The following is a 27,091-nucleotide window of genomic DNA, read 5'->3' on the forward strand; positions in this document are numbered from 1 at the left end:
GTCTCTGAATGTCCCTGAGTCTTGGCTCCTTTTTGAGGCAAGTGGTACCTGGGGATGAGGCAGGCATGCTGCAGTCTGTCACCAGCAGCGCCATGTCCGGCAAAGCCAGCCCAGCCCAGCCCAGTCCAGCCTGCCTGCTTCCGATTAGTTGGATGGGCCCTGCAGTCTCTGGGCCCAGCAGAGAGCACCAGGCTTTCTCTCTGGAGTAGAGCCCACTCCACTTCCAAGGCCAGAAATGAGACCGGGGAGGGGCAGGGGTTCCTTTCCTTCTCCAGGGCTGCCCATGAGCTCTGAGAGCAGCTACTGAAGACAAGAGTTTGGTGATACCGTGTAGGAAAGGAGATGCCCCAAGAGGGCTGGACCTTCCTCCCTGCCCCACACTTCTCTTTCCTGGCACTTGTTGAAACTGAGGCTAAATGATGGCCCAGCCAGTGACTGGCTTCTCTTCCAGACTGGAGAACATGTGGGTATCTGCCTCAGTTTCCACCCGGCGCCACGCCTGGGACAGCCTCAGTTTCTTCAGGTGGAACAAACAGTAAAGCTTGAAGCTCAAGACCTGGCCAGGTACTGGCACTGCCCAAAGTGCCTTAAGGGCCTGACTCACATAACCTACACCTGCCCCAAGGGGAGGCGAGTGCTGCCACATGCTTCTTGTGCAGATGACAACCAGGCAGGAGGTGTTAAACAGCCTGCTCATGGTGCGGGCTCAGCCACCAGGAGGTGAAGTCAGGGCTTGACTTCAACTTGTTCTCACCTGGAGGCTGTCCCCGGCGTGTGCCAACCTGCCTCCCATTGTGAACTGTGGGGAGGCATCAACGTGGCCACCTGCATGCTGGTATGAAGCACTGTGCCCAGCACAAGCCACCAGTTCTGTGGTTTCTGCCAGTGATGTTACTGTACTAAAAACAAACAATTGCATCCTGCCCCACAACCCTCCCAGTGCATGAAGCCATCAGGGGTACAGTGGAGCATAGGCCTTAGAAATGTCACATTATGACCAATGGTCAGAAATATAATTTACTGATGACCTAGCGCATCTCACCTGGTGCCACCACTCCAAGGAAAGATCCAGCAAACTATACTTTTATTAGTTGTGATGTATTCTGTATTCTACTCTATTATCTCTTCTTTTCTATTTTATTTTTTCCTTATCATATCTTTCATTAATTCTTTTCCACCCCTGAGTTACTAAACTGCTTTGACAACCTACTCTTGGGTGGAACCTGAAGTAGGGACCAGTGGGTCCAGGGACTGAACATGATGCAAAAAACGTTGTGCGGACACCCAGGAATAAAGAGTCTTGGGAGGAGCCAGCACCCTGCCTGCCACAGCTTGCCTTGGGTCTGAGTTTGCTGGGCCCAGCTCTGCAGAGAGTTGGCCCCATGCAGCAGGACATGCAGTGGCAGGATCCTGGGCTGGCGAAGCTTCAGGAGCCTGTGTCTCTGGCAGAAGGAAGGAGCAGGCCAACAGTGGCAAACCTGGCCTCCCTCTGCTTCTAACTAGGGAGTTCTTTCATGTATCTACTCTTCAAAGTAGTGTCACTGTTCACAGCTGTTGGGGCTTACTTACTCCAGGAGTATTTTTAATACCCGAAGGAGAAACTTTCCAGTCTGTTCCTGGCAAAGGCCCTGCTCCTCCACTCACCCATCTCTTCCTTGCCTTATATTTATGAAAATGTTCTAGATAGAGATCAGCTTTCTGGGCCTAGGATTTATTATTGTGCTTCCTGCTGGCTTTGAAACAGGAACTGTAAACATTCGAATATGTTCCTCTCAAGTCAAGATGAGGTCACCCACCTTCTCTCACCATTCAACAATGATTTCAGGTTTCCTAATGCATGATTTAACCACCCCAAATTCCTAGGCATAGACTGGAATCCATCTTGGGTCATAAAAGGTGAGAAGAGAATTTAGAGATGGATCTGGGAGAGAAATACTCTCAGGACAAACGTGGTAGATCTACAGAAATCATTCATTTATCCACAAATGTAAATTAAATACCTGCTGTGTGCCCGGATGTATTCCAAGTACTGAGGATGCACCTGTGGACAAAGCAGGTGGAACTCCCTCCCTTGATTAATTAACCACACAGTGCTAATGTTGACCTTGGGTGATGGGCACATGGGGATTCATTAGATGTTCTCTCTACTTTAGCATATGACTGAAATTTTCCATAATAGAAACTTAAAAATACTAGCCAGGTGAGGTGCAGAAAGGAGTAGCCAGAAAACCATGGAGGAAAGGCAGGCCAAAGGATAGCCAGACCTTCCTACTTTTTAATTTTTGGGGGGTGATATTGGGGATAGAACCCAGGGACACTCTACCACTGACATATATCCACAACCATTATATATCCACAACCATTTTCATTTTATTCTGAGACAGGGTCTCACTAGGTTGCCCAGGGTGGCCTTGAACTTGTGATCTTCTTGCCTCACCCTCCTAAGTAGCTGGGATGCAAGCGTATGCCACTGCGCCTGGCTCCTTCTCACTTTGAAGAGACCTAGGTTGATGTTCAACCTTAACGAGCCTTCACAAACTTAAAGTCTGTTGGTCACATCTCAGAATTCTAGAGTGACACTTGAATGTTAACTCAGGCCAAATCCAATTTGATCACCAACCCCCTCCTCAGCACAAACATTAGTAAGTAAACAGGGCCCCAGTCCCCTAAATGCAAAACTGGTTTCACCAGAACTTCTTTCTCTCATGACAGATGTGCCCCTGGAGATTCAAGGTCCCAGCCACAGAGGAAGGGGGATCCTGTCAGTGTGCACAATGTCCCTGGGCAACTGAATTCTTCAAGAGCAAAGGTGGGCTGGAGAACTGGAGGTTCTTTCTGCTTTTACCCCGATGCACACCAGCCTGCCTCTGACCACTGTCCCCGCATCCCTGACTGCCAGAGTGTCCTTCACCTCTCTTTGCAGAGACAGGCAGGAAGGTAGTGCTCCTCCAGCAACGAGGCCCCATCTGAAGGAGGTCTGTGAGACTGAAGGTGGGAAGTGACCTGACAAGCCTCCTGAGACAGCAGAGGCCCTGGCTGCCACCTGTCCGGCAAGGCCTTCCTCTTCACGCCATCTCTTGCCCTCTGTTCCCCAATCTTGAGACACAAAACTCAAAACTCCTCTCCTAAGCAAGCACCCCTGGTAGCAAAGTCCTGAGCTTTACCCTGTTGCCTGTTTATTCCCTAAGCGTTTCACATTAGAGCTTCTCGGCCCTGCACCCCAAACTTCTCAAGGTGGTGCCATTAGGGTGATGGATTCTTTTCCTGCTTTTGCCAATCTTGCCCTTTAGGGCTTCAGAGAAAACACCAAGTACAAACTCAAGTACAAACCCTGTAGTGGAGAAGTGGTCCAAAGTCTGCTTTCCCTAGATGCTTCTCTCTAGACCTCCCCAACTCTCTCTGCCCAGATCTGGGAAGCCAACCCCATTTCTTCTGCTTCTCTCTCCTTTCATCAGGCATGGTCTAGCAAGTCCTCCCATGCTCTTAGGTGGTGTGTGTGTGTGTGTGTGTGTATGTGTGTGTGTGTGTGTTACTTCAAGTGCCAGTGGGACAGAGAGGAGGTTAAGTTTAATGCATACTCCTTTGATGAACCCATGAAGGCATATCCCAATCTATCAGCCATTAAGTCATAAAGGAAAACCCACAAGCAGGAAGAAATGCCTGGCTAAGCCCAAGCCACCCAGCCAGGGTTCTGACTCTTCCCTGGGATGGAAGTGGGGTACTGATTAGTCCCCAACTCCAGGCCACAGAAATACTCCTGCATTCAGAATTCTCTGATGGTGAACTCTCTTGTGTGGAGTCCAGGATGCTCCACTGAGGTTGTTAAGCTTAGGGAAATTTGGGAACCTGCCACGTTGGGATGTCTTCAGCGACTATTGTCCCTGCCAGGCTGGAGCACCAGGAGCACACAGCTGTTCTCAGCGAGAACACTACTGAGATGGAGGCAAGAGTGAAAAGGTGGTGAGCAAGTTCACAGAGTAACAGGGCTGACTAAGACCGTGGGGAAACTCAGGCTGCTACTGCAAGGGGCCAAAAGGCTGGGGAATCCCGGCATCTCTTGCTGCCCCTCTATCTTCTAGGTACTCTCCCAACTCAGACTGGGGGCTGTGTGAGAATTAGGCCCTAGCAGGCTCTCCACAGGTGGCTGAGAGGTCCTTCCCTGTCTCCAGAGGCCTTGCTGCCTCTGACTGGACATGCCATCCTCTCATCTGAATGCCTGGCCTCTCGATTCCTGCAGCAGGAGTGCCATCCAGAGCAGCCTCCCTCAGCCTGAGCCTCCTGCTGTCTCCTCACCGTCGAAGGGCGTGCCGTATGTCAGGCACTACGCTCCTCATTCCGAGATCCCAGAGGCCACAACCCGGATGCATCTGAGCGCAGAGCCCAGCCTCCAAACACCATCATCTCCCGCAATCCTTAACTCTCAGTTCTTGGAGTCTTGGGATGAGAGGAAGAAGCTTCACCAGGCTGGAGTCAGGGTGGGGAATGGACACAGGGAAACTAAAATGTCCCCAGAAGCTACAGTGTACAAAGCATCTTAGATTTGTTACTCATCCTGTTTATAATTCTATGAGGAAAATATTCACATCCCATTTCACAGATAAGGAGGCCAGAGGTCCAGGGCTGAGGTGAATTCTCAGAATCACATGGCTGTCCTGTGAGAGCAATCTTATTTTAATCCTGTATCCCTGAGGTCAAAGCCAGTCCCCTGTCCTCTGTACAGTGCCACCATCTGAGCCAACTGCCAAAACCAGGTTTCTGGGACTTTCCCATGCCCTCCAGCCCTGGTCTGGAATCCTGGTTCTTGGAAGGAGCTTGTCGCCTTGGAGGCTAAGGGCTTTCACTACGGCATGGACACAGCCCAGGGCTGCAGAGTTTGGCTCAGTCCTGCTCCTGATCCACTAGGATGGAGAATGAAGATGGTGTCTAATGGTCCTCTGGCCTCTGGTGTCATGATTCCTGGGCAGGTGGGCTGGCTTTAGGGGAAGGGGCTGCCCACTCAGCAGGGCTCCTCCTTGGGCTGCTAACTAGGTGAGGATATGAGGGTCTTAAGCCCACTTCCCAGGTTTTCTCTTAGCACAGCCCAGTCATGCAGGAGCATGCAGGAGGGGTCTCCCTCAGGGGTCCTGCCATGCAGCGTGGATGGCTGGATGGAGACGATCATGAGGTTGAAAGGGGCCTCTATGTAACCAGGCCTGCGGGCTCACCTACCTGGAGAGACTCCCCACTCTGGAGGCCTTACCTTAAAGAGGGACATTCACACTGAAGCAAACTTGAAAAGAGAGAACACGTACACAAAGAGAAGTTTACTCGGCCGGCATTTCCCTCATTGCCTTTGGTGTTCCCTGAGGATAGCTAGGTTTTGGGGGAGGCAGATCTCTCCCTTCCACACTGGCTTCCCCCCCATTTCAGTGCTGAAATCCTGGGAGCATAAACTCAGAGCCTAATACTTTAGAGGACAAGGAATGGGTACACAAGAAGGAAGCCGGGAACAAGTAGAATCTCCCCTCTGCAAGATCAGGTGATGTCCTTCAACCACACCAAAAACATCACTCTGCCCTCCAGGATCCCAACGGAATGTAAGCCCACCAGAAGCACAAGAGTTAACTGTGTTACTTTCAATGGTGATTAGATTCCTTCCACCATCTTGGAAGGAAATCCCCACAGGACAGACCAGAGGCTTCCGTGCTTAGATGTTTACTTTGGTACCAAAGGCTTTCTTATTACCCCACCCACCAACTAACGGTTGGGGTACCTGCCATCAAACATCTTCCTCTGTGTACCTTCCCTCTAAAACAAACTACCCTCAGAAAACTGATGTGAGTTCATATTGGCACAAAGTTTTGGTTAGGTGTTCATAGTATGTTGTTTGTGCAAAACCAGTTCAGAGTGTGGGAGGAGAGGAGGAATATACAAGGGAACATGGAGAAGGGAAGATATACAAGAGAGCTGGAACCCAATGAGAGGAAAAATCTCCATGCTGAAGCAGAGGCCTCTGAAAGGTGTCCTGGGTTGGGGTTAGTACCAAGGGGTGACAACCTGAAGCCAGGAAACCCAGTTGCTCTCATGACAGCTGGTGAATCAGGGCAGGGGTTACTCAGGGAGCCTTAGGCACCAGGGGAACAGAATCCCTGGCTTAGCAAACATCTCAGGAAGGTAAAAACCTAGAGGGGACAGCCACCAGTTGAGGTATGTGATGAAAACCGACCAGAGGCCAAATTCCAGCCTGGAATCTGGACAATCTCCTCAGTGATATATCCAGAGGGGTGAGGCTTCCTGTGGAGGGGATGGAGTCAGGCCTGGGAGTGGTCCTTCTGACGTAGTCTCAGCCCCTGTGGGCATGAGCCAGGGCCCCAGCCTCCAGCTGAGCCAGCCTGGGCAGAGGGCAGGCTCCCTGTGCCTGGCAGGTCCTGCTGTAGAGCTCCCTCTGTGAAGTGGGAGTGGGGAGGGTCGGGAGCTCTGGATAAACACCCCACTTCTTCTTGACTCTTCTTAAGTCCTAGATATGTCCATTCCCAGCCTTACCCCCAATGCCCGACAAACCACCTGAGAAAACCAGTTCCCTCCTAAGTCCTTCCCCCATCCCCTGTGGCTCAAGCACTCACAGCCAGCTGGAGTGGGGCAGTGGCTCCTGAGCAGGTTTCTGGGGGACTGTGGCATTCTGGTGTGAGCACAGCTGGGGAGCGATGGAGCTGTCTGCAGACAGAGGAAACCGAGCTCCCTCACATGCCCCAGGCACTTGACCACACTGCCCTGGAGGTGGCCAGTGTTACCAGCTGGGGGATGTTGGCACCTGCTCTCCTTGCCTGTTTACACACGTGCCCAGTGTTCTTGCATCACTGCCAACTGCAAGGCTGGTGAGGTTTGCCAGAGCCTTGATTTTTCCCTTCTCATGGTGGTTTTCATTTAATTTGAACCCTGTCCCTAAGATCTAAGATCCAAAACCTCACATTGACCCTGGCTGCTAGTGGTCCCTGCATCCTGGCTGCTCCTTCCTAATGCTGCGTTTTGCATGTGCCTTCCTTCTCCCCTTTCTTCTCCAGCTCTCCTAGGCAGGCACCTGCTGGGTCCTCACGTTACAGGACACCTCAAGTCAAAGGAAAGCCAGTCTTGTAATGGAACCCCTTAGCCATTAGTAAAAAAAAAAATTACATCTGTAGGGCCATGTCTCCATTTCCCAGGGTCTCCCCAGTGATCTCGGTGGGTGATAGTCCTTTTGCCTGTGCTGAGGCCACACCTGCTTACGGAGTGCAGAGTTGTCCTCACCGCTACCATCTGGACTAGGTGCACACCTGTATCCCTCGGGTTCCCTGAATTGGTTAGAGAGACAAGGGCTCAAAAAAACCTGGTGTGAGTTTTCACACTGGTCCTGTGAGGCTTTCTGAGACAAGAAATACAGTATACCCATCACTGTAGTGGCTTTTATTTAACTTAGTATCTGTTTCTGCTAGACTGAAGCCCACAGGTGACACACACTGGTGCCATTGCCATATTTCAGAAAAGTTTTCAACTTAGGGACTGAGTGGGGACACCTTCCTGAAGGCTAACTAGATGTACACTATTCTTTTCTTTGTCAGTTTTGATATTTCTCATGAGAGAAATCTCAGGCCCCAAGGATAGGAATGTGATCAGATATTCAAATAGCTTAAAGAAGTCTTTAAAGACCTTTGTAGGGTGCTCTGTAAGAATCGACGTGATTCAAAGTGTGACCAGAAACACCTCTTGCACAATATTGCACGCTTCCTTCTTTCAGATGTTCTAAACCTCTCCTCCAAACTGAACTCAAATGGGCCTAATAAAGCCTTTCCCCAGTCCCAGCCCAGCATCAAGGATAAATGTAAAGGTTTGGGGGACAGAGCAACAGGATGCACACAAGACAGTTTCCATGGCAGCCGTGAGGAAGTCTTCAGGAAATTGATCAAGACACATTGTTGGGAGCTTCTGGATGGCCCATATCCTTTCTCTTTGTCACCCTCTCTGGTGGTGGGGAAGCCCCAGAAGCCCACTGGAGGACCCCAGCCAAGGAAGTGAGCAGGGTTCTGCCCTCTGGTCTCAGGTATGGGTTCTCACGAAGCCCAAGGAAGGGAAGCCCTGGTCCCTTGTGCTCCGAGGCCCAGGCGAGGTGGAATCCCACCTAACCCCTTTTATCCAGCTGTTTCTAGGAGGTTCCTCGCACCTCTGCCCAGAGGAGCACTTTCACACCTGGCCAGGGAGAGCCTAAAGGACTCCCTGCCCATCTGAGCCAAGGCAAAGCTTGTGCACTGTTGGAGGAAGTCACATGCCAGCCTCCTGTTCCTTCCTCCTCTCTTCCTCTTTCCTCTGCATGGGTTCTGCATGGCCCTCGGGCCCACAGTCTCCTCCAACCTGTTCTTCGTGACCCTTCGCTCATTCTTCCCAAGGAGGATGGGCACTGCTCGAAGTGCGACTCCTCTTAGAAGCTCTGCAGCTTCCCTGGGCACCTAGTTTCAGTCTAAAGGCCAGAAGCTGGTGAGGAGCTCCTGGGCCTGGGGGGCCCTGGAGCCCTGAGCCTCCACCGGAGTCGAGTGAAAACTCCTGGGACAGGCCTGTGGCGTCAAGGCCCTGATACCTATTATACCCCAGGGAGAGACTCAGCTCCAGGGACCCATATGATAAGACGCCTCACAGTTAAAGCTCTTCCCTCCTTCCTCCCGGGCAGGGGTCTGTCTACAGACTCCCTGGCTTCCCCTGCCCACACCAGGCTCACTCCCCTTCACTCCCCGGGTTACCTCCACCCTGCACCACAGGGAGGGGCTGCTCCTCTATCCTGTCCAGCCCAGCTGGGCTAGGGTGCTCCCCAAACCTACTTGGAAGTCGTTTTGTTGGCCTAGAATCTTGATTTTTGTAAGTTTTGTAGATTGGCGCTGACATCTGATCAGCCATGATTTCATCCTGGTTTTCTGTTCATTAGGCCTGGACTCTTAGCTCTACTTCTCATTTCCTTTGGGTTGAATAACTTAGATTAAGCCTAAATTAAAATTCACCCTTAGATCTGAAGCTTTCATTTTTCCTTTTTCTCTGCTAGGCCCTTGGTGACCTAATTCTTCCATGTGGTCAGCAGCTCAGTTAATCTTGTCCTTCAAGACCACGTGTGGAGCCCCTCCCGCTAGTCATCAGGCAGAGTAGTGCATGCAGGGAGCCCTGTGGCAGCAGAGGAGCAGTTAGCTGGAGGGGACTGAGCTCTAAATCTTCCTGGTCTCCCTAACGCACAGGACGGGTTTGGCGCTGGGGCCTATGGTGAGATGGGCTAGAGTGGGGGAGATGTTAGCAAAGAACCTATATCTAGCCTGTCCCAAGCTGTGTGTTCCCCCAAAACCACGCAAACCAAAGGAGGAAGCACGTGAGGGGCAGAGACAGGACAGAGAGTCAAGGCACAGTTCAGCCGTCATGCTCAGGCTGAGGCGGGACCACAGCCAACAGTTCAAGTCACCCTTGGACTATTTCTAAGAAAGGCAGCACTACCAACAGTGGCTCCCCAGGAATCCCCTCTGCAGAGCCACCAAGTGCCTGAGGGTCTTTTTTGTACTTGGAAATGGAGGGTTTCTCTGACAGGATGCAGTGGCCGAGGGCTGACTGGGTGACCTCGGGTTTTCCCTGTCTGGGACCCCAGACTCATAGCTCTAGCCTCCTGCCCAATAAACACACACCTTATATCTTACATCATGCACCCCTTAAACTCACAGGAAACCCACCAGCTGGCCCTCCAAATTTTCAACCTGAATGATTCATTTCTTTACTGGGTTACAGAACAACAGAATTAAGATCTCCTCCGGCAGGTGCACACCTAACACACACACACACACACACACACACACACACACACACACAGCCCTGCAGCTGTGTGCTCACACTCAGTCTCTCTTTCTCCTCCTCAGGAGCACACGTGGCCTCCCTCCACTCCAGCAGAAGGCCGCTGCCAGGACATGGCCTTTGTTTCCCAAGTGAAGCCCACACCGCAAGTCTCTCCTCTCCAAACTCTGAACTTCAAAACTCTTCACTACCCCCCGCCGGGGTGACCTCCAAAGCAACAGGCCTAGGTGCCGTGGGTGAAAGGAGGCAGGGGGAGGGGAGCAGGGCGCAGAGGGCTCTGGGAAAGGGCCTGAGGCAGAGCCTCCACAGGGAGACTCCCCACGGGCCCAGCCCACCCTGCAGTCACTGGGTCCCGATTTCACACTCTGTGCCAGTGCCATGTAGTGACCTCGACCGGTATTTAAGTGAACTAACTTAAAAAACGACCCCATCTATCCTTAGAGAAACCTCGTGTCTCTACCAGTCACACAAAACTAGCATTATTTGTGATTTTTTTGATCAAAATAAATAAATAAACCTCAACTGGAATAGAGAGCGTTCTCCTGGGGCCACACGGGTCCTCGTCCTGGATACAGCTGCGGCTTACTTATGTTCGGCAGTCACTGCTTAGGGCCTAAGAGACTCTCTCAGGGGGACTCTGGGCCACCTCCTGCCCTTGTCAGTTGGGCTGTGAACCGTGCCCAGGACACCCTTTCAGGGCACGCACTGCCTGTGCACCAGCGCTGGGCCCAACCCACGGGGCAGAGGGTGCTCGTGGCTGCACTTACAATTCTGGGTTTGAAGGGCGGCTTGATCTTCTTCTGCTCCAGGAGAACCCAGTCGATCTCCTTGAAGAAAGGGTGCTGCTTGATGGCGTCTTCGCCGTTCTGTGCAGCCACGCAGCCCAGGCGCTTGTGGGGGTTCTTGGTCATGAACTGCAGGGAGGAGCACGTGACACAGAATTACCCACGGAGCCTCGGCAGACCTAGGCTGCAGGCAAGAGCTCAGGAGGCCTCCCCCATACCACCTGCCAGGGCTGTTTTTTTAATTTTGCAGCTCAGGGCATTCTGAGCTTGCACACGGACGTAGTATGTCCCGTTGCCATTCTAAGTCTAGCGTTTATAATAGTTCATTTTCATCCTCACACAGTCCCATGACATACTATTATTATCTCTATTTTATTAAAGAGGTACTTGAGGCACAGAGAGGTTAATTAACTGGGTCAAGGTCATATAGCTAGCCAGCTAAGGATCTCAGGTTCTTGCTAACTCTCAGATACCCCTCAGATTCTCAAATCTTCCCCCTAAGGAGACTAAGATCTGATAAACTCAACCACAGTGAGAGATCAAGTTCTTTTTGAGGTTAAGAAAAGATCGGGTATGCATGTGCATGCAAAATTATACCTCCTGTCCCTTTCCTTTTCCAGATCCAGCCCCTATCTACTTTTTAAATATCTGAATTTGCAATCTACATGGTGTCCATGTAGGTCAAGAGATTAAAAAACAAGAAAATGAAAGGCTACTGCTTTTCAGTGCTTACATGTGAAACCATACGGATGTGCTTTGTCCTTTCTAGGTGGTGTCCTGTGACCCACCCAACCAGGGAATTTATTTTTATTAAATGAGTTAGTGATGGTAGGCATCACTTTAACTGAGCAGCTATATACCAGCATAACCTGCAAAAATACTCATAAATGGACATATTTCTGATAACCACCTAAAATAAAGGTGTGTGTGTTATATGTGTCTGTGCCTTCAAGACAAAGTGCTACATTTTACAGGGTGAAGGTCAAATGCTTGCAGCTGCCCAAAGGAACTTGAGAGGACAAACTACAATACGAAGAAATGAATCTAAAATGGTCGAACTTCAGGATTCATCGGCAGGGGTGGTTTTCTTGGGCAGGAAGTTCCTCCTATGGTCTGCTCCCCTGGTGCCCTTGAAACCAAAGCACAGGGGTGCAGGTTGACTCAGTTGGACAGGAAGAGCACAGACAGGAGGGGAGGGGTGCAGGGGAATGGTCCCAGTGAGCTTCAGCCTTCCAACATACAAGTCACGACGCTCTGGGCTCGAATCCCGGGACGTCCCAGGTCACGGAGCCTCTGCTTCTTAGTTTAGCACACATGAGCTTCTCACCCGGGCCCTGCTGATGCTGATGGCCCTCTCCATCCTGTAATCTCTCGGTCCGATGATCCTCTCCGCTTCTCAGGCATTTACTAATAACCAGTCAAAATGCTGCCTCCTCCGTGAGCTTCCCTAGATTCCCTTCTCTGTCGATACCTTGGGGCCCATGTTTCTGGTTTACTTAAATTATAATTTATCTAAAACTATCTTCCCCTTGGTGAGTTTGTGATTTGGAAATCAGTCCCATCTGCCCGGCACCTGGCTTCATGTCTGCTCCTACTGTGAACTCAGTAAACTGTAATGAGTGAATAGGAGGCTGAAGCCTGGACCTCAGGCCACTGTGCTGAGAAGAGGCAGCATGATGGCCTCTTACAGTTGCACAGGTTGTGCACTGCATGACTATGATGCCAGAGGACTTTTCTAGATGTCTACACCATTTTCACACTGGCAGTTGCCCTGAGAGGCACAGCCCAATAGCCGGAACTACAGAAAACCTGATTTGGTTCTAAAACCAAGTGACAATGTGAGGAAGTGGAGAATTCCAAGGCCAGGGGAGTAGAGGAGTCTTCCTCACCCCCTCAGCTCTTCCTAGCCCCCTCTCCTTGGAGGGGAAGTATTGAGAAGGGCATCCTGGGAAGCCTCCCCCAAGCCAGAGACTCTTCTCGCAGACACTAACCAGCTAACACAGTTGTGACCTCTAAGTTCTGAATCTCTCCAGGTCAAAGCTTTTCAACCTCAGTACTACTGACATTTTGATACTTCTTTGCTGTAGGAACTGTCCTGTGCATTGTGGGCAGTTCAGCAGTGTCTCTGGGCTGCTTCACATGCCGGAAGCAGCCCCGTCACCCGGCAAGTTGGCTACGAGTGGAGAGCCGCTGCTCTGGTCAGCCAACATGAGAGGCTTTGCCACTAGGCTGGGCAGGAGGACTCACAGGAAAATGGCTGGGCTGGTGTCAGGACCAGGGTGGGGGGACAGCTTGGTGGGACATGGTGTCCTGGCTGCTGTGGGTGCTAGAGGCCATTCCTCGGCTCATCAGCTGACCTGGAACCAGGTGGGACTTGGGAAAGGGAGCAGGAGAAAGCTCCCATCTCTTCCCCGGAGGGGCCAAGGCCCCCTGTGGTGGAGCCTCATGGCAGCTGCCCTCACGCTGCCACTTCATAGTACAAGGACAGGCGTAGCGAACACACACACGTCTGTCAAGAGATGTCATCGAGGGGGAAAGGCAAGATCCCTCGTTGAGAGGAAAACAAAATACATGCAGCAACCTTCTAACGTTTGTCGGAAAAAGGTGAAGAAATAAGAATTGGTATCTGCATTTGCTTGTATATACCTAAAGAAATTCTGGAAGGGCATATAAAAATCTAAAAACAGGTAGGGGGAGAAACAGGCAGATGGGAGCAAGAATGAGACAGAGAATTTTCCCTGCATCCCACTCTCTACTTTTCCCTTTTGAAAAAAAACCATGTGAACATCTTACCTATTCCAAACAGTAAGCAAATCATGACACAAGTAAAGCCCTACATATAAACTAGGGGAAGAAACAGAATTCAGTGTGACGAGCTGAACAGTCCAGCCCCTAAGCCAGAGTCCCTCTTGTGGGAGGTCATCCTGCCAAAGGCTCCTGGAGGGAAGTCAACGTGGAAGAGGCTGGAGAGAAGTGAGGCCGCCAGAGTCCCATTGGGTACTAACTGAGTGCTGGCCTGGCAGGTGCTCAGGACTTGTCCTTGAAGATCCCCTCTCCTTCCTACCAACGTGCCAGTCTCCATTCTTCACCAGGTGCTGGGATGAGTGAGGGGGATACCATCACTTGAGGATGCAAGAGACACTCTCTCTGTCCTCCTGGAGCATGCAGAAGGGTAAGGGAGGCTGAGAGACACCAGTAATTACCCAAGAGAACCGATTAACTGTGATGAATGGCACAGGAGAAGCCCATCAGGCTGCCAGCTTGTAATGGGGAGGGGCCTCTCTGAAGCAGGGAAGTCGGCAAAGGGTTCCCTGAGGAAGCAACACTGAGAATGGAACCTGAAGGAGGTGCAAGAAGTACCCAGGCCAAAGGGGGAGGCAGAGAGCAGACAGGGAGAAGGATGGCTGCAGAGGGCAGAGCAGGAAAGGACATGCACTCAGGCCAATGTGCCAGAGCAGAGCCCTTGGGGGACGGCGGAGCAGCAGAAAGGGCCCCCTGTGTGACCTTGGAGGCTTCACTGAGGATATGGGTCATGGCTGAATTTTAAATAGGGCATGAGGCACAAGATGCTTGCGGTACGGAGATGGCAAAGAAGCAGCAGGGGACCCCATGTGGAGACCCCATGTTTCCCAAGAGACAAGTGACCACAGCTTGGTCTCCAGAGGTGGAGGCGGAGGACGGAGGAAGGGGACCAGAATGGAACACTTTCGGAAGGAGAATGGCCTCGATGGACTAGCTGTCGGAGGAGAGAAGGTGACGTCAAGCAGAGCGCCCACCTTTCCAGCCATGCAGGCAGGAGCGTGGGGTGTCATTGGCTGAGCCGAGGAGCTTGGGAGTGAGCAGGTTCGAGGGGGGTCATCATGAGCTCAGTTTGGAGTTGCAGTGAATGTGAGGGGCCTCTGGACAGCTGGGTGGGGGTGTCGAGAGGGGACTGAGGACACAGGCCTGGAGACTGGATGTGGGTCTGGCAGGGACATACCCCTGAGCTGCGGGCTTCACAGATGCTGGCGCAGGGCACGGGGGAAAGGGGAGAGCGCTGGGCTGTGGGGGAGCCGGGGGCAGAGAGGGACCAGGGCTCCGTCCTTAGAAAACAGCCATGCATGACAGACTTCATTCATGAAGGGATACAATGAGCTAATGAGTGACATCGGCAAGGAACTAGTAAGGGCAGGGGCCGAAGACTGGCTCTCCACAGTGACCAGGGACGGGTTTGCTTCGGCTCCCACCTTTCTTCTAATGGAACGAGTTATAATCATTTAACACGGAGAGATTTTTACATAAAAATCTGAATTTCAGGCTTTGAAAGCCATATCTGGCAATGTGAGTGCCTCATTGTTCAGGGTGACAACATGCTGGAGCCCGGGAGTGGACACCCCTGAGATGGGGGAGTGGACACCCCTGAGATGGGCGAGTGCTCCCCAGCTTACTCTGCTGCCGACCAAGTCTAGGTCACGCGCTTGGTCTTTGTTGGCATTTAACTTTGCAGCCCGTGGCGAAAGCAAGAAGCAGAGCACTAAGCACTGCTGCCTTCGGTGTGTCAAAGAAGCTACCTGCAGTGTGCCAGGCACTGTTCTCAGGCCTCAGTGCAGCTGGGAAACAAGGTGACAAAACTCCTGCCCCCGTGGAGCTTACCTTCTTGTGGAAGGAAAGTGATACACATAAAAACAACCCCAATACATAATTTATAGAGAATACTGGAAGGTGGGAAATGCTATCAGGAATAAATGGAGCAGAGAGAGGGGAGGGAGAAGAGGGGAAGTTTTAATTTTTCAAGGACTGGGGAGGACAGAGTAGCCTCCTTGAGAAGGTGCCGTTGGGTCCGCACTTGAAAACATTCACTGATATGTCCCCACATGAAGGGACAGCCATGAAGAGGCAGCAAAGGAGTGGAGAAGCTGCCCAAATGCCCGGCAGACCAGGGCCAAGTGCCAGGGGACAAGGACAAAGAGGGCTTTAATACAGAGGAACTCAGCTGAGTCAGTGAACGTGGCAGGGAGGCTCCCCAGCCAGGGGTCCTGGGGTCACAGGGAGCCACAGGAGGCCCAGGAGGAGTGAGGGGTGAGGCCATGTAGGCAGAAGATGTGTGTGCCTCCAGAAACCTGCGGAAGGATTTTACGTCTTGTTAAAATTTTCATCTATGACTTATGTTAGTGAATTGAGACAAGGGATACTGATTTTCCATCTATTATAGTGGCTAATAATTTTCTTTGTAAAATATGTATAATTAAGTAAAGATTAGGAGTCATCAAAAAAACAAGAAAAGCAAATAATGAAATGAAGGGTTTTTGAATCTGGCAGATTTTGTGAATGTGAACTGTAAGCTACTGTGCTTTGGGGCATCCTGATGGAAGAGAGAAGACGGGACTAGAAGTCGAGGTTCCAGGGCTGTCAACCTGGCCCTGCCTCAGGGTGACCTTGGGCAAACTGGTTGCCATCCCTGCACTGAGGGAATGTCACTTACTTGACCCAGTACAAATGTCATTACATTGCAGAAATGGCTGTCTTGAGAAAGTAGAGTGTTTGCACACGTGAGGGGTCATTGGCAAGGCAGGGACAGACTCTGCTGTGTCTGACTCCAGCATGGCTGCCTGGATCTTGAGTGGACACCATCTAGTCTGGTTGGCTACTTAGCCACAGTGATGCTGTCGTGGACACCAGCTGGGGCTGTTCTCCCTGCCCTTTGCTCCTCTCTCTTTTCCAGAGGAGACTTCAATGCAGACAGGCCTCTGGTGGCAGAGAAACAGAAGGCCCTAGCTCAAGTGTGAGGCGCAGAGGGGATGACCTGGGCTGGGCTGGATCTGTTCCTCTGAGATGCTGGGGGACACAGATGCACATAGTGTACCATCTCAGGAAACACACACACACACACGCTGTCCCTTTCCCAGCAAAGCAAATGTCCCAGGCCCCATTCTCTACAGCAGTGTCTGAACCCTGCCTGAACTCCCCACGGGGGCTGGCCTAACTCTTCTCCCATCCAGTGGTGAGACGAGGTGGGGGGAGTGTGCGCACACATGTGTGTGTGTAGGGCAAGGAGCCCCCGGGAGCAGGTCAAGGGCAGTGACTCACGGCTTTCAAGATGCTGACGGCCTCCTTGCTGAGCCAGACGGGGTACAGCACATCATCATGCAGGATGGACTCAAACAGGTCGTCCTCGTTGTCAGCCTCAAAGGGGGGCTGCCCAGCCATCATCTCGTACATCAGCACCCCGAGGGCCCACCAGTCCACTGAGGGGCCATATTCCAACTCCTGCAGGATCTGCTCAGGAAACAGGCAACATCAGGGACCACCAAAGAATGTCCCCCCAAGTGCAACACCCCTGCCACCAATGCCCCTGGGGAGGTCTGCATCTTCATTTCTGACTCACTCCTCCACAGTGTGGAGCCCTGTCCCTGTCACCTAAGGGACAGGTAAAGCAGTATACTCAGAACTGAGTCTGGGATGCACTTTGTCCAAGGTTGACCGTCATCTCTCCAATAGTCTATCCTCCAGTGGGAACAAATGACTGTTTCTTTCAGCTTCAAATGAAGTTCCTGACTTGCATTCAGGGTTATGCCTTTAAAAAGGCCTATCTTGACACTAAAATCAGGGTCAGGAGAGCAAGATGCACACTGAGAGAGACACAGCAAGCTGTGAGTGGCCGATTCAGGTCCCCATCTCACACGCAGCCCGTTGGCAAGCTCAGTGCTCCAGGGGAAAGGTGGCCAGAATCTCAGTCTTCCCTAAATGGTAACAAGGTTAAATGTACCTGTGCCCTGTGCACCTGGGAAGGAAATTACAGAAAATAAGCCTCTCCAAATCCTTTGTCTTCTATCCACAAAGGACCCACTCTGCTCTACATAGACCCATCTCCGTAGTTCCTCATGGCTTCCATGAGATTTACTGATGAATCTTCATTTACCTGTCTCTAAAAAGCCCCAGACCCCTTCCTTTTCTTTGAGATCAGCCTCATGAATGAATGTTCTCCTTACTGCCATAGCCAGAGTCCAATTATCTTTTTGATTGTCTGGTGCATCTTTGTCTTTGACAATGGCCACTGGTTTTACTAGTGCTCTCTTTTCCTCTGTCCAAATGTATACAGTCAAAATCACTTAGGTTAAATACATACATGATATGCTAAAACATTCTTCTAGAGCAATCCTAAGTAGTTTGGGAGTAAATAGAAAGACTTGAGGAGAAACATCTAAAACACTTGTTGCAGTTTAGGAATCTTCTCAATTTGGAATGAAAAAGAAGTAAAAAAACACAGTCAACTCTAAATTATTTGGGACTAATAATCTGCTGTGATAGTACCTTTGGTCTCACTGCCAAGTGGTTAGTGCATTGTATCTGTAAGGTCAGATCTACAGGTCCCACCATCCTCAGGAGCCATCAGTTCTATTCCAAAGTCAAAGGGAGCTCCTTCTCAACCTCGTGAGATCCAGCACCCCACCTGGTTCACCCTGGCTTATTTGTACTACTAGTTTCTGTCCTTCAAGGTCATGGTTATGCCCTATCTCCTCCAAAAAGCTTTCCTGGATTTCCTCAGCTCTTTCGCCTATCTTAGGACATCTTAAGTCTCTGCTGGTCGTAAGATATGTAAGCACTTCAAACATATTACTGCATTTGTAGTTCTGTTTTCAAGGTCAGTTGCCTCCCCAGGGCATCTCTAAAGCACCAGAGTGAGGGATCTAGCATTCTTCTGAGCCCACCACCATGACCAGCCCATGCCAGTACTCAGGAATATATATTGTATGATATATAATTTCTGTATCTACCACTGTGTACATCTTCTGGGTGTACCTTGTTAACTCCTGGATTCAGGGGGTTTTAGGTGATAAGGTGGCCACACTCTAGCCCCAGAGAGGTGGGACAGCTGGGGTCTGTACCTCTGTAGTGAGAAGACCTCTACATGGTTTGTGGGTGCTCAGACAGGATGGTGCTGTGGGAACCACAGAGTGGTCCTATCTATCCCTCCCCAGCCCCTTCAGAGCCTTCTTGTTCTGGGTGGCATCTTTTAAAAAATGTCTTCTGTGCTTGGCTCTAATTACCTGCTTCTTAATCACCATGTCAGCAACGGGGCTGGTGAGAGGGCAAGGCTTTGCACGCTATGGGAGGACCTGGCCTGGCAGCCAGTCCCTGGAGTGGGTCAGAGCTGGGGTAGGAGAGAGGGCAGCTGTTGGGCCTAATGACACTAGGCGTTGCCCAGGGCTGACGGACACTTCCTGGGGAACAGGGCCAGGCGTGGAGAAAGGAGAGGTGGGCCAGAGGGCCTAGCCAGGGGTTCGTAGTGGGAAGAGAAGCTGTGGGCAGAGCTGACGCCTCAGAAGATGGCTCTGGTTTCAGGGTTTGCCTCTCCTATTTGAATAAAGAATGTGCCTTCAGAAGCACGCCCATGCTTTAATCTCATTAAAACAGCCTGCTGAGATGGGCAGGGCAGACGTGAAGATTCCCATTTGAAAGATGAGGAACCAAAGGCTTAAAAGTTTCATGACTTCATCAAGGGATCGAGGGCACATGGGGGCATTCTGGCATGTTTTTCTTGCCGCATTATATAATCCAACAATGAAGATAATGGAGCCACTGGTAAGGCTTAACAATGGGACAGGCACCATGTGAAGAACTTTGGAGGCATAATTTTGTTTAATCTTTCCACTAGTCCTTGATAAATGCAGTGATGCCCTTCTTTATCAGCTGTGATTTGCCTGCCATAAGACCAGGGATTGTTTGCCAATCTGGTGTCATGGCTTTTTGCACAGAGGGCAGGCTGGACAGGGCGGGAAAGAAGAGTGGCAGCGCCTCATTAAAGACACACATCAGAGTCTCCTGAGTGGGGTGCTTTGCATGGAGGCTGACTGGTTGTTTAGTCCATTATAAAGTGAGGTTTGTCTTGGGTGGGTCCTTAAATACTACACTGGGTTGTCAATCCTTCCGTCCTGACATGGACTCAGAGGAACCAAGTATTTTCATGATAAAGAATAAATGAAGAAGATGAGAAAAGCAGGTCCCAATGGAGTGTTCTTACTTTCATGTATTTCTTCTTGAAGGTTGAATTCCTGGTATTATTGCTAAGGGAAAAGTCTATCAGAGACTGAAATTGCTACTGTTTAGATCTCTTAAAATATTAGGCTTAAAGAGAAGCTACTATTATAACTCACCATTCTCACTTCCAGGTCCTCCCCTGGCCTCCCCAGCTGTGGTCTGACCTGTGAAGACTCTCAGCTATCTATCCCTCTTGCTCTGTCTTCTGATCTGCACTGTGGTTTCCTGGGACAGTTCTGATTAGGACCTTCCGCCAGGACAACCCTTAGTGGGTCCTCAGATCCTATAGACTCAAGCCATAGTCTTAGGTCCTTTACCTAATCTTGTTCATTATTATGAGTGCTAAGGAACCTTCTGCTCAGGCTATACTATTTGACTTTCCTTAAAAAAGCCAAGTGTTTTTATTCTTTGGCCTTTGCTCATGCTGAAATGTCACAAGTTTCCATTCATTCATTTGACAAACCATTACTAAGAACCTGATTTGTGTGCTGAATCCTGGGAGTACCCAGATCAGAAACACACATTCTGCTTTGTAAGGATTCAGAGTTCAGGGATACTGAACCTCCACCACAATTCGGCCTCTGTTCTGATCCTCTTGTTTTCAGGAATGCCCTCCCACCCCTACAGTCACAGGAAATCATTATTCTTTACAATTCAGTTCATCCTCCAGATGTTCCAAAAAGCCCTCCCAAAACCCTGAGGATACCATCTTGTTTATGTACTGACTTATTCTGCTTAATTATCTGTTGACTTATCTGTCACTCCTACTAGACCAAAAGTTCCCTTAGAAGAAGGACCAATGTCTCAATGTTTTACCCTAACACTGCTTTGTGTGTAGCAGGTGCTCAAACAATGCCTCTTAGAAATAAATGAAATCTGAATGTGCTAATCTCTCTCCACCATGGGCAATGCTTAATGGGATTGGAGCTTCCTTCCCATCTTACATTTCTCAGAGTCATCAAGATCATTTTGATTAAGTGTCACGATGGTCTAGCTTAAATCTGAATCATCCACAAACACCATGTATCTCTTGGTTTAGGTAAGATTGGAAAGACTTAAAGCAAATGAGCAAAAAATACCCAAACGACTTTCATACAAGGCAACCATTGGTGAGGCTAAAAATGAATGTCTCTGATCTCTGCTTATATTGTCCTCTTCCCACTCCACGCCGCATTCCCACTATGTGGATCTGACACTGCAGTGGAAATGGCAAGTGATTCCTGGTTTCACTGCTGATAAGACAAATTGCTGCCTTTTTCTATGGTGCTCTTTTATTGTGCTTATTGAGAAGTGAAAACGATGATGCAAGTCAACAAATTTCCCTTAGTCTTGGTTTTATTGGTGACTGGGACTAGGATGGGGAGTGATGTTCAGTGAGACCCTGTCCAGACACAGGGAATGGCCTGTTAGTCTCAGTTGACCCTTCATGGTCCAATCTCCAGCACATCTTTTTTGAGAAATCAGTGAACCTTTTACCTTCCCCTTTCTCCCTCCTGGAATCCACCCTGGTTTTCCAGAGCCCCCCTGGCATGACTAGATGACCCCAGGGCATGGTGTTGGGCCCCTGCCCTAGTCCTGGCACCAGGAGAAGGTGGCCATTTGCTTACGGGCCTTACCTCGGGAGCTATGTAATCAGGAGTCCCACAGAATGTGGTGGTTGTCACGCCGTTCAGAATCCCTTCCTTGCACATCCCAAAGTCGGCCAGCTTGCAGTGACCTTCTGCATCTAGAAGAATGTTGTCCAGTTTCAAATCCCTGCAAGACAGGTCAAGGCCACATGGTTAATACCTCACTCACCCTGGTGGGGTCTTCTTGAGTTAAAGAGATATGTACATCCTAGGGAAATCTTTAGAAGAGAAAGTCCTGATGGGGGTGACCTGCCCAAAATCAATCTCAGTCCAGGTTGGTTGGCTATGGATGATGCTGTCATTCTTCTCGAGTGAGGGAGGAGCTTCCACAACCCCAGAAACATATCAAGACCATTGCAGTTTAACAGATTACAGTCAGTAGCTATATATCGAAGCCCTGCCAGGCATTGAATTCATATTATTTAGACCTTCCTTTGAGAGAAAGAAGCAGCTAATCTTCCATCTTTTATGAGTTAACCAGTGTGACGATCAGGCTGACATACGTTAACATTAGTATACATATTAACATCACCGAAGAATCAGGCACAATTTTGTTTTTAAACTGGGTTTCAACCCTGAGGCGCTCTACCTCTGAGCTACATCCCCAGTTCTTTTGATTTTTTATTTTGACACGCTGTCTCACTAAGTTGCTGAGCACCTCACTAAGTTGCTGAAGCTGGCCTTGGACTTGCCCTCCTCCTGTCTCAACCTCCCAAGTCTCTGGGGATTACAGGTGTGCACCACTGCACCTGGTTCAGGTGCTACTTTTGCAGAGCCTGAATATGTGAGCCGTTGGATTTCAGAGGGGGAGAGCACAGATGGCTGGTGCAGGCAGCGAGGGCTTCTAGGAAGCAGTGACTCAAGTTTGGATAGAGGCTTGATTTAGATAGACCATGGGGACAGAAGGTGGGAGGGAGAGGAGGTAGATGCAAAAAGAGCTAAAGAGAACCCAGAATTGGGTCCCTGAAAATGGTGAGGCAAAATAGGTGAATTGGGACCAACCTCAGGGAGCCTTGAATGACAGGAAGAGGGGTCTGAAATCCATGCCCAAAGCAACAGACACCTTACCTACAGGAGCTTACCCTTAGTCTTCCAGGCTGAGGGGAGGAAGGCATGCTGGTTGCAATAACCTAGGCCTAGAGGATATGGATGGTTCTGTGTAGAAGGTGAAGGCCATGTGGGCTATGTCAGCCTCAGCCAGTATGACTCCCCTCTGTCCTATTTTACACTTTGGGGTTCTGTGTAAGAATTTATGAAACCTGGGGTTCTAAGTAAGAATTCCCCTCCACCCAAGCCTGGAAACCCCAGGCCTGGGCTTGTAGAAGAATCCAGACTGTCCAGATGGACAATCCCACCCTGGGTCTCCTTTAGCAGCCACTCTGGGCTGGAAGGGGGTCTTGCAAAGAATGCCCGTTCTCCTGCATGCAGAGAGCAGGAAGGGCCGTGCTCATGACCTGCTGGCATTTGGACTTGAACTCCAGCCACCACCAGGGACCCTGGCCCGAGTGCAGAGGTGGGGCAGGAAGTGCTTTAAGACCTGCCTGCTTTGCTTCCATGACCCTGTTTCCGTTTACAGCTGGGACTCTGAGAAAGAAGAAAGCACATAAAATGTGCTGCTCTAAGCAAATGCTCGTGAACTACAGAAAGAACAGTGAGCCCAACCAAGTTGAGCCATGGGGGCCAGGCGCCCTGACCCCTGCCCTGCCACTGTGTGTGGCCGAGCCTCAGCTCTGGCTCGGGGTAGGAAAGCAGGGACAAATGCTGGGCTGGGATCCAGGTGTCCTGGGGGTTTTCACTAATGGTGGCATAGCCCTGTCAAGTCACCTTGCTGGGCCATTCCCCGATCTGTTGAACCAAAATAACACACTTTGCTTGTGGGCTTGTTTGAAGGGCTAATGGGATAAATGGTGTGAAAGATGAAGGTCTTTGATATCACTCCATGCACTTCCTGTGGGAGGAGTCTGAGTTCGAGGGAGTCCTGTCTGCCCACTTGCAACGTTCCATCGCCAGCAGGCTGACCATTTGGGCTGAGTCAAGTGCCCCTTTGTGCTCTAATATCCAAAATTGCCTTTCCAAGGTCCATGTGGCACGTGTGACAATCACAATGGCGATACTAATGGTAGAATTAACAAGAATAATGCTTCCTGATGTGCGGAAAGCACCCAGTGATCAACATTCATGCCCTGAATCCCACTGTGAGTTAGGAAGTGCACACTCTGCTGCTACTTTATCCTTGCACAAATAAGTAAACGGAAGTGGGAAGAAGGCAAGTTGTTTTTTTAAGGTTACCAGGGACCTTCTGCACTGAAAGCTGGCATCTTACCGCCTCTTGCCTCAACCTGCGTGAACTTCCTCCAGCAACAGCCACCACTCCTAACTTGATAAAATGCCCCAAGTACCAGCCCATGAAATGCTCTCTTTTAAAGTGTTTGTCCATCATGGGGAGGCTCTGTTCTGATTGACGTATGAATGAGATAGATTAGAATATTCTAAGGTGGCCTGAACCCAAGTCTGTTCTGGCTCAGGTTGCTGGACGAGCACAGCCCTCTGCTCAGGTTCCTACTCTTTTCAGGGAAAAAGGGAAGGTGGGCATCCCATTTCTGCCCACCGCCTTCTCTTCTTTGTGGCCCAGCTGCACACCATCCCTTTACTGCCTGCCCTTGCTTCTCCTTGGGGAAGAAGCTGCCCCAGTCGACAGCCGGAATGGCCACCTGACAGACTGGTATGACCATCGGCTGGCATGGTCTGCAGGTGGCTGTGCCTGCCCTGTGCCCCAGGGAGGCTCCAGTCCCAAACACTTCTTCCTGCTCTCCTGCTCCCAATGACTGAAATCCCACCTCTTGCCATTTCCTCCATTCCCTCTCTGCCACCTGAATTTCCTCAAAACTCTAACTCCTACACAAAAACACCACCTATGGAAGATTTAATGACTTCTATTCCTTTTTGTATGTGACAGAAAAAAAAAATAGTGCAGCTTGAAAAACCCCTGGACACCAGAGAGGATTTTATTAAACTCTGTTCCTCTGTGGGGTCTTGTATCAAAATGCAGTCTGTAAAAATAAAAATAAATAAAATTAAGCAATAAGAAAAGGAGATTGTTCGTTCCTCTGGGATCTTCCCTCCCAGGGGGCAGAGGACAAAGACTGCTAGACTGCTGGAAGGAGTTGGTGCCACTGCCCTGTGGTCACCAATGTTTGCCTCCACTCTCACCAGCACGGCTGCCCCAGGATCCTTGGTTTTCCACTTCCTAGTCCTTCCCCAGGAGTCCAAGGTGTTTAGTGCTGCCTCTTCAAAAGGGACCCTTAGGCCTCCCTGGGGAGGAGAGTTGGGAACAGGGGTACCCCAGCCTTGCCTACTCCTACTCTGAGATCCGGCTTAACGGCAGGGTGGGTGGTCTTACCTGCCTGCAAGTTCCCAGGCACTTAGGACATGGCCAGGCACATAGTAGGTACTCAGCAAACTTGTTGACTGACAGCTTTCAGAGAGACAACTGCCTAGATATTAGTCCCTGTCTACTCAGTCATCAAATACGAGGGCATTTTTGAGGCATGGGACATTTTTAAGGAGTGGGCTCATTTTTTTTTTTATAGAAGGGATACAATAAAATCCAGCAACATCTCTTTCCCTATATATAAACCATTGTGACCTTTACTTATTCCATTTATCTATTAATAGTTTCATTCAAGTTTTGTTTTTCCAGTAGGTCATACATTATTGTGCTTAAAAAAAAAAAAAAACCCACAAAAGTATCAAAGAGAAGATAATAATACTTTTCTTCCATCTATTCTTTAGATACCTCTCTCTCTTCCTTACACTTGTTTTTATTCATTTCTTGTGTATCCTCTCAGTCATAATTTATGCATAAATAAGAAAAATGTGAAAATACATTCATTTCCCCATTTTTAATAAAATAGTGCTTACTGCATGGGGAGCCTTACTTTTTTTGCTTGATCTGTATTGGAGATCTTTTTATCTAGGCACATAAAGAGCCTCCTAGTTCTTTATTTTATGGCCATATAATGTTTCACTATTTTTACTGGGGAACATTTGGGATATTTCTAAAATGCCATTATAGTGTTGCCATGAATAACCTCATGCATATGGTATTTTGCATGTGTACCAAGGAATCATACACATTTACTAGACAAGAAATTCTGAATTAACTACTGCAAGAATGTGCACATCAGTGGATGTTACCCAACTGCTCTCCTTTGGGGCTGAAAGATGTATACTCCCATCAGCAATATGTGCAAGGGCCTGTTTCTCCACATTCTTGCCAACATGGTATGTTGTCCAGTTTAGGCAGTATGTCAGGTGAAAACAGCACCTCAGTATACTCTTAAGTTTCTCTGTTAAGTCTGAGCATTTTTTCATATCTTTAAATGAGAACCGTATTTCTTTCCCATGACTTATTTGTTGCTACATTTTCCTTTTGCGGTGTTTGTTTCTTACTGATTTTTAGAAGCTCTTTCTATATTAGGAAACAAACTTTGTACAGGATAAGAGTTGCAAACACTTTCTCTAGTTTATTGTTTGACTTTTGACATGGCTTATGGTGGTTTTGGTGATATTATTTACTTTTATGTAATTGAATGGATGCTTTATTTTATGGTTCTTGGATCGTATGTCTTAACTTGAAAGATTTCACCCATTTCAAAGCTATAAAAGCATTTTCTCAAGGTTCCTCCTAGTTACTTTTGCTTTCATTTTATAAGTTCAAGTTTCTGATGCATTTGGAATTTGTTCTGATAAAAGGTGTGAGGGATATATTCAACTTTGTTTCCAGGTATCTGGAAACAATCCCAGGTGTTGAATAGTTCATCATTTCCTCATTGATGGAAATGTCACCTTAATTAAGTCTTCATGTCAAATCCTCTTATGCACTTGTATTTTTTTCTGTACCATTTATTCTATCACATTGCTCTATACACACTTTAATTTTTGTAGGATTACAATGTTTTAACACCTAACAGCACTGGTCCTTTTCTTCTTCTTTTTCAAAATTTCTTGGCTATTCTTACTTGTTTATTTTCCCATATGAACTTTAGAATCATTTGTCTAGTTAAAAAGAAATCCTGGTGCTGTTTTTATTGGGAACACATCTAAAGTTATAAATTAACCCAGGGAGAATTGATATTTTCATGATGTTAAGTCTTCCTATCCAATAATATTGTTTATCTTTCCATTTGCTCAAGTCTTATCTGTGTCCTTTAGTAGCATTTAAAAATTCTCTGGTATAGAACTTGGCATTTCTTGTCACATTTTATGGCAGATTGTTGGTTGTCCCAATATCCATTCTCACTTCCTTCCTTAGTAAGAGAATGTTGAGGGGTTTCCCCTCCACCCTTTTAAAGCCATGCACATAGCCATGCAGCTATAAACTAAAATTAAAAAGGCTCCCGTGGAGCTCGGTGTGGTTATGTGACTAAGTTCCCGCCAATCCGACATGTGGCAGTTTCCTTAAAAGGAAGGCCCTCTTGCTCTTTCCTTCCTCTCTCCTGTGTCCTGAATAAGGCTATAATGCCTGGTCTTAGCCACTACCTCGGCCATAGTAGAGAAAAAGAGATTAAGCCCTAGGAAGGATCCTATGACTTTCATATGAAAAAGAAAAAACCTTGTATCTTATTGAAAGCACCATTGCTTGGAGTTTATATTAATTCTACCTAAACCTACTTCTAAATAGTCCAAACTATTATTTTATATTTTAAATTTCTATCATAAATGGGGTCATTTCTTTTATTAGATCTTTCAGCTGGTCACATATGAATATGATAGCTATTGATTTCCGTTTATCATTCTTTTGTCCTACCACTTACTGAATTCTCTTTATTTTTG

At 49.0% G+C, this 27,091-nt stretch overlaps 1 protein-coding gene across 2 annotated transcripts in view; it reads right to left on the bottom strand.

The window, feature by feature from the left end:
• The window catches only part of Prkce (protein kinase C epsilon), a 466,464-nt gene that overhangs the window by 15,833 nt on the left and 423,540 nt on the right, over positions 1–27,091 (bottom strand). The window contains exons 12-15 of one of the 2 annotated variants that reach the window (XM_047522285.1): positions 21,245–21,383; positions 16,677–16,865; positions 10,593–10,739; positions 5,240–5,269 (exon numbers count right to left, since the gene is read on the bottom strand). In XM_047522285.1, the coding sequence (XP_047378241.1) occupies positions 5,255–5,269; positions 10,593–10,739; positions 16,677–16,865; positions 21,245–21,383 (490 nt within the window). In that variant the 3' untranslated portion in view covers positions 5,240–5,254. The remainder of the gene's footprint in view (positions 1–5,239; positions 5,270–10,592; positions 10,740–16,676; positions 16,866–21,244; positions 21,384–27,091) is intronic. The other variant, XM_047522284.1, reaches the window with a different exon arrangement.

Source organism: Sciurus carolinensis, chromosome 13 (assembly GCF_902686445.1).
Source record: "Sciurus carolinensis chromosome 13, mSciCar1.2, whole genome shotgun sequence".
Taxonomy (NCBI): domain Eukaryota; kingdom Metazoa; phylum Chordata; class Mammalia; order Rodentia; family Sciuridae; genus Sciurus; species Sciurus carolinensis.